General features: G+C 31.9%; 1 protein-coding gene across 2 annotated transcripts; it reads left to right on the top strand.

Annotated features, from left to right (window-relative positions):
• The first annotated feature begins 3,687 nt into the window (after window positions 1-3,687).
• On the top strand, window positions 3,688-5,819 carry LOC104231963 (transcription factor TCP4-like). 2 transcript variants are annotated; one of them, XM_009785051.2, is made up of 3 exons: window positions 3,688-4,611; window positions 4,912-5,179; window positions 5,485-5,819. In XM_009785051.2, the coding sequence occupies exons 1-2, from the start codon at window positions 4,224-4,226 to the stop codon at window positions 5,163-5,165; spliced, it is 642 nt and encodes a 213-aa protein (XP_009783353.1). In that variant the 5' UTR covers window positions 3,688-4,223; the 3' UTR covers window positions 5,166-5,179; window positions 5,485-5,819. The 2 variants fall into 2 exon arrangements, with proteins under 2 accessions (XP_009783353.1, XP_009783352.1); XM_009785050.2 differs by having other exon boundaries at window positions 3,688-5,179.
• The last annotated feature ends 1,932 nt before the right edge of the window (window positions 5,820-7,751 follow it).

Here is a 7,751-nt window from a genome sequence, read left to right as displayed (position 1 = left end):
TACTACCGATAATTTTGCAGGGATGTGATGTTGTGATTCTTTAATTTATGTACATGTATTTCAACCATAGTTTTCTTGTTACAGAATCATAGACATTATACTGTAGCAGCTTGCAGACATTCTAATGGCTATCATTGTCTAGTTCCTATCTATTAATCAATATACTCTTATCTTTTTTGAGTGTCATCCATCAATAATAAAAACAAGAAGTACGACAAATTCCGTAAGTAAAATATTTTTATATTATATATAGCATCGAGGATATATGTATCACGGTTTTAATCCGTATACTAATACCTTTCTTTGTGTTTTTAATTATTTTCTCACGCATTGAGCTTTATAATGATCTGTCCATCAATATTCATGACTTTCAATCAGTTTTCTGCTTAATTTTTAAGGGAAATTATATTTTGTAGATTTAGAAAGTAAGATTTGAGGAAGAAAAGTAAATAATGTAGCCAAATTTTGGTGAAAACTAAACGTTAATTAATATCAATAACTGAAAGGGAGAGAGAGCGAGAGCTATCTAGATAGGGACTATATAAAAATAATGGAGTTAAGTTATATACATTATTAGTGTAAAGATTATTTTTCATATTATTCCTGATGGTCTGTGATAGCGCGCAGGTTAGTTATCAATGATCATTCTTATAAACAGAATAACAATTATCAAGAGATTTCCTTATAATTAATTAAAATATAACGTTAACTTTATTGTTTTATTTTAGAAGAATCAACCCAAGCCGCTTACCCAATCGGCCAATCCCCCAATCTCTTAAACTAAAAATAGCTGAGAAGGTATAATTTATATATTATATGTGTATAGTGTTATATAATCAATGCATATGACTAGAAAAAATAAACAACATATATGTTGAGCTTTCCTTTTGAAAAGACCGTACACGGTATAAATCAGGACTAATTGGGCCAATTCAAGTACTGAACAATGACAAGAAAAAAAAAATACTTTATATATAGTAGAATATATTCTAGGAATTAATAATTTATTTTAAAAAAATAAGCGAAGGACGCCCGTGTGACTACGACAAAAAAGGCAAATGAAAATGTTATGCGGCACAAATTTGAATTAATTACCGCCTAATGCTAATACCAAAGATTAGGAAACCACAACAAATAATTTTTATATACAACACATAATCTCAAAAATAATTTATTTAATTTTATAAAAAGTAAGTGAAGGACACCCATGTGACAATGATGAAAAAGGAAATTGAAGAAGTGAAATGTAATGCAAATAATTCAAGAAAATGAAAGCAAGTCCTTATCAACTCGGAATAAAGAGGGAAAGAGAGCACGAGTTGATCATCTTTTATTGGGAGGTCCATTTGACACATGCTTTTTCCTAACGTATTCCTTCTCCTTTAGATTTTGTGGGCAAAACTTGAGTCTTGAGGGTGTTGATTTGAGCAGATTAAACGAGTTGAATTGATAAATATAACCTACTCAAATTTATTTGGCTCTAGGAGGACGGGTTAATTTGGATTAAATAATGAGTCATAACATAATTCGTGTTTTTTTAATTCTTTTATTATTTATTTAATTATCAAATCAAACTTATAAAGAAATTTATTTTAGTCAAACTTGAGCTAATTGTACGGACAAAAAATCAAGCATATCCTTCTCTCTTTTATTTATAATATATATACAAACTTTTTTTCACTATAGTACTAGACTTACCATATGAAAAAGTAGCACCCCTTTGCCTGTTATTTGGGGGTAACCTTCAATTTTTGTATGCCACAAACTAATAATTCCTTTTGCTTTTTGTGTTCTTGTTTCTTCAAAACCAGAAAGCGTCCACCGTTTCCTTCCAAGCTCGAGTTCACTTACACAACATTACAATTGATATCTCTTTTAGGATCATGTTGGAATTTAATTTGAACTCCAAATTTATAAAACCAAATTATATATGTATTTGCTGGTAAAATTGTGTCTTAATTAGGATTTTATCAACCCTAAATTTATTAATTCTGATTAACTTTAATTTCTAGCCTTTTTGGTATCACTATATCTAATGGAATTACCAAAATAAAAATATATGATTAAGTTTATTATATGTGGTATAGTACACCGTCATAAAATATATATTATCTTAAGGGAGATATTTTCTGGGAGAATTACATATAGGCTAACTCTATGATTATAAACTTCGTTCAAATTTAATCCCATTAAATTCAGCTCTAAAAGTTCGGGGACAGCACTTTAGGCTAAACCTAAATTTATTGACTATTATTATTCACCTACAATCCCCCCCCCCCCCCCCCAACAAACACTCCCGAAAGAAAAAAAGACACTAGAATCTCTTGTTGCTTCCATTATAGACAGTAAAGATTGAGTTTAAGTTTCATTTTCTCTTCTTCCGTTTATATTTCCCATTTTGCTGTCCATTCATTTCCTATTTTTCGCTTTCCTCCTTTATTTATTTTCTTCTCTTTCTCCTCTTTCCCTTTAAAATTTACTACAAGTGGTTGAACAAATGGTATAAGGATACAGAAAGTTCAATACCTATAACTTACGTACCCACGTATCCGCTACACTATGTATACCACTTGCTTTTAATTTCATTAATTTAAAAGAGAAAACTACTTTTAATATTAATGACGTAACTCGTTAGCCATTTATTAAAGGTGGTTAAACTCAATGCAGCCATAATTTTTCATTTGAAAGAGTTAGGGCAGTAAATTATGGGAAACAGGGAAATGTTAGTTCCATTTAATTCAAAAAACATATCAAACCTAAGAAAAATTACTGATGGTGTAAAAATTCTTACTGTATATATAACTTAAATTCTTCTCGATTTAAACTTATATACAATGTCAATTATAAACCCTCCTTGTTTTTACTTCCCCTTTTAGATTAAGTACACGGCAAAGGGATGCTAGTTAGTGAAAAGTTAATTATTCAGAGTAACAAATAGTATATAGTTCTATTACACATTACACTGTGTAATAGATGATCCGATGCTTTAACTGATAAAAATACAAAAGTTCAATGCGCCAATGGAGGAAAAAAGCTGTTAGAAATCACCATCAAGTTTCAATGAGGGTGGGTCTATATTGTTCTATTGGGACCATCATAGTTCCATTTATTCATCACTCTTTTAAATTTAACACCCTTAACATAAATTTGCTTTGTAATGAAAAGAGTTTATAAGATTACTAGCTTTTACAAAGATAAAACTAATCATACAATTCTAATCAAACCACGCTTTCATGTAGTTTTCTATAACTATTTCTCATGAGAATGTTGGATCAAGTTTGAATAAGTTTTTCAGGCTCCATTAAATTTTACTATAGGACAACACATACTCCATATATGAGTGTCTTTCCTTTTTTTTTACCTAAAACCTTTAATGGATCTTCACACAAACAGCTTTTGTATCTAGAATAAATAGATTATACACTGTTTATATACACATGCAAATATAAGCCTATCTGCCTATCTGCGTACACACTACCTTCCACAAACCTACTATACGGGATAGATTACACTGTGTATGTTGTTGTAGTATTTTGTATACTCAAACTACACATATATTATACATCCGTTATCTATTTTATATTTAAACATTGGGTAAGTGACTATTTAAGTTAATTCTTTTTAAATTAAAATAGTCTCAAGAAAGAAATGGAATAATACTGATAGAAGCATATGCAAAATAAAGTAGGAGGCGACGTGCTGTGACTGTGCAAATCAGTACTACCATGAGAAGCCAAAAAAGATAAGTCATTCTCCCTAAAACCAAATGTTCCATTCATTTCATTTGCATCCTTTTTTTTCCTTCGTTCTTTTTCCTTTTCCTTCGCTTGTCTCAAAAAATACCCTTGTTAAGCTAACCCTAGCTAAGTCGGCTAACTTAGATACCTACTATTGCAATACAATTCCACAAAAAAGCAATATTTAGGTTTCCTTTTTATTTATTGTTTGAACAGTTTCTTTTCCTAAAGATTGTGTGACAATCTTGTTTTGTTTTTGAGATTTGGAGGTTGAACAAAGAAGTTTCATTGGGCTATGGGATTTGTAGCGTACCTTGTCAGTGTTTCTCGGGATCAGCATCATCTGAAAACAGCAGCAGTAATATTATTGCAGAAGTAGCAGGTTAATTCTCAGATCTTATAAAGTGGTCTATTCTTACAAATTAAGACAGCAGAGGGAAAAAAAAAGTGTCTGAATATGCAAAGAATTGTGAAGTAAGATTGATAATGAAGAGAGCAACAGGAGGAGAGATAGTGCAAGTAGAAGGAGGCCATATTCTCCGGTCCACTGGTAAAAAAGACCGCCACAGCAAAGTTTATACTGCAAAAGGACCTAGAGACCGAAGAGTCCGTTTATCTGCTCACACTGCTATTCAATTCTACGACGTTCAAGACCGATTAGGCTATGACCGACCTAGTAAGGCGGTCGATTGGCTTATCAAGAAGGCGAAAAACGCCATTGATAAGTTAGATGAGTTGCCTCCTTGGAACCCCAGAATTGATGCAGCTGATGGGAGCTCAAGTGGTAATAATATCGTTTTGGAACAACAACAGCAACAAAACCAACAACAAGAGTTTCAGCTTCAAAGACAATTAGAAGAAAATAACCCAAGTGGTAATAATTCTTCTAATTCATATATGATGCAAACGCATACTGGAGGAGAAACACAGTCGCTTGGTGATACTATGAAATCATTTTTTCCAATGAATTCAGGGACTTCATTAATGAATTTCCAAAACTATCCACATGAGATAATGCCAAGATCAGCTTCATTTCAGAGTGAAGATCTTGGCTTATCTCTTCATAGTACTACTTTTCATGACCAGAATTCTAACCATAGGGCTTCTTCTAGTCATGACCACCAAACAATTTTCTCAAGTCAAAATTTTGAAACAAATTATTCAAGAATGGCAGGTTGGATATTACCCCATCATCAGCAAACATTGTACTCCCAACAACCACAAGGTGCTGTATTTCCTCAAAGGGAACCCCTTCAGTCCAATTTTTCACAGTTGATTCATGCTTGGGAAGAGCGGCCGCCAATGAATCATGTCCATCATCAAGCAGAAATTTCCAATAGACATTTCATTTCAGATTTCCAAATTCCAGCTAGGATTCATGGTGAACATGAGGAGCCTTCCTCTGCTTCTCCCAATTCTCACCATTGATTGTTGATTAAAAGGTTGGTTCCATTTATTAGGGTATTCAGCCCAAAAACCATAATATAGTTCTGTTTAACTACTCAGTTGAATTGCGACCATTAATCTCATTTAAATGCTTAAGTTGTTAGATTGTGCACACTTTTAATTAATAGTATTTAATTATATTATTTCATGTCTCAATATATATTGAATTGTGTGATAATCTCATCTTAAAGATTAAATTTTCAAATAGAGATGATACACTATTAAGTGTTTAATTACATTATGTCTCAATAGTTCCTAGCTTGAATATTCTTGAGTTCATTTGTTCATTATGCTTTCTCAGGTTGATTGGATATATTGACATCATCGAAGAACAAATGTGCATTATTTGGAGGAGAACATGGTAAGAGTTTCAAAGAGATGTAACTGTATTTCTTATCGTAGTTTTTGTGGATTTAGTCAATTACGTTAGGGTGCTGAAGTCTTGTTTTGATTGCAAATCTTCCGCCTATTTTGTTTGAATTGTTTGAGTGATATTATTGGAAACTTAAATTGCTAGTAGACTCAGTTCTTCAGAGCCTGCTAGATAAAATATTTTTTGTTCTGTGATTTAGAATTCGCCTGTCTTTGCATATTAATTTGTCTTAAGGATTTATAGAATATAGTGGGATGTCTTTATTCTTGTCGTCTTTCTTCATGCCTTTATTCTCTGTTTGTTTCTCGAGTTTGGACTTTAATTTGGCTACTAATTATCACTCTTTAAATAGTAAAAATATTTAGATTGTGTTTTGCTGAAGTTCCATGCGTGGCATCGTGTTCTAACTTCCACTATCTTAAGTTAAAAAGACAAACATTTGAAAAATCCAAGTCAAAACACGAAGTTGGTAAAACTCAACATAACTAACTCAAATGTGACTATGCCAAATTTAAAAACTAAAGATATCATACAGATAACAATGCTATAGATTTTTCATGTTTTCACTCTCACAACAAATAAGTGATGCAGCGCAAGCGAATTCACTAGTATATTCACTTTAAAAATCTAGGCGTCACTTAAAAAACTAGGTTACATATATAAGACCATCCTCAAGGTTTTGATTGGATTGAATTGTCTGATTCCTTTCACAGATAAACTGTTAATTTTAGCAAGAAACATTAGTGCGTATGTTCCTTAAGAAAACTCAGACAGTATGAATTTATCATTCATTGTGTAGCATTTACTCGTGATTTTTCCAATCTTTAATATTCTGAGGCAATAGTACTGATGATTCAATTTTCGCAGTGGTACGTCAAAACTTTATGCAATGGCACATGTTTGATTTAATTACTAGCACTGTTTCTATAAAAGGTAGTAGTAGTAGTAGTCAAGGTAACACCTAACAAACTTAAAATGGGATTAAAACTGTCGTGCGGCGCGGCTACTAGGCAGATTTGAGTACAACCTAACTTGTATTGTGTTAAATCTTAATTTTCCTCAAACTAGACGGAGTACTAGGCTAAGGAACTACCACAAATGTTTTGCAACTTTTTCTACGTATACGTGTTTTACTTTCTAATCACGTAACACTAACATATTCTTAAATGTTGAAATACTCTAGTTATCATGATGCCTATATGCAGAAAAATTTATTGATGTAAAAGTATATATAATACATAATTTCCCCAACTTTGGCCGAATGTTCTCCTATACACCTAAAATTTGCCTGTGATAATGATGAAAAGAATTTTTTTTTCCTTTTTCTGATCTCCTTTTCCGAACTCAGTTAAAGGAAGCAATGGTTTGGACCAACAATTTCTGATTTTCTCCCTCCATTTAGTCGACGGCGCCCATATTCATATACAAAGAGTAGAAGATGGTGGAGAAATTAGTAAAAAAGACAGCAAAAATATCACATTTTACAAAAAACAAAGATTAAAAAAATATATAACGTGGAAAAATAGGTGTTGTGTGCAAGTTGCACGGCCAACTTAATCTCGAGGTGGTCTCTTGGCATGATAAATAATAAATCCACTTCATGCAAGTCTAGGGGTAATAAACTCTTGCTATTGGAAAATTTGCACAATATAGCTGCTTCCAAAAATAATAATCGATAATATATATATTTCTTTTATATTAATATATAATATACATGTTATACATATTTTTTATATATCTAGCTAGCGAATGTAATTACTTTCGACTGACCGGCCAAATATGTAATTTGCCCATTGCTATTTACTTAATCCGGCCCATTTGACAAGGACTACCAAAAATCCTTTGAGTTACAAGCCACTTCAATAAAGATAAAAGGGAATCTTACGAAAATGTCCCAAATAAGTCCTAACTTACCAACCTTTAGCCATTAATTATAGACTTACTAAAGCTAGCCAAGTACATACAAAAATCGAAAATCCAAATAAGTAAGGATTCTTTCTCTTCTTGAATCACAAGCAAATATCTCTTTTCATATTTTTAAGCATGATTAGTAGTATTAGATACAAGACGGAAAAGAAATTTCATGGATGAGGTAGTAAACAAGGTGATGAAATAAAATAAATAAATAATATATTCCCCCCGTTTACTTTTACTTGGCACGTTTTGACTTTTCGCACCCCTTAAGAAATAATAAA

Source organism: Nicotiana sylvestris, chromosome 7 (genome assembly GCF_000393655.2).
Source record: "Nicotiana sylvestris chromosome 7, ASM39365v2, whole genome shotgun sequence".
Lineage (NCBI taxonomy): Eukaryota > Viridiplantae > Streptophyta > Magnoliopsida > Solanales > Solanaceae > Nicotiana > Nicotiana sylvestris.
The sequence above is the reverse complement of the archived record's forward strand: the minus strand, read 5'-3'. Positions and strand labels throughout refer to the sequence as shown.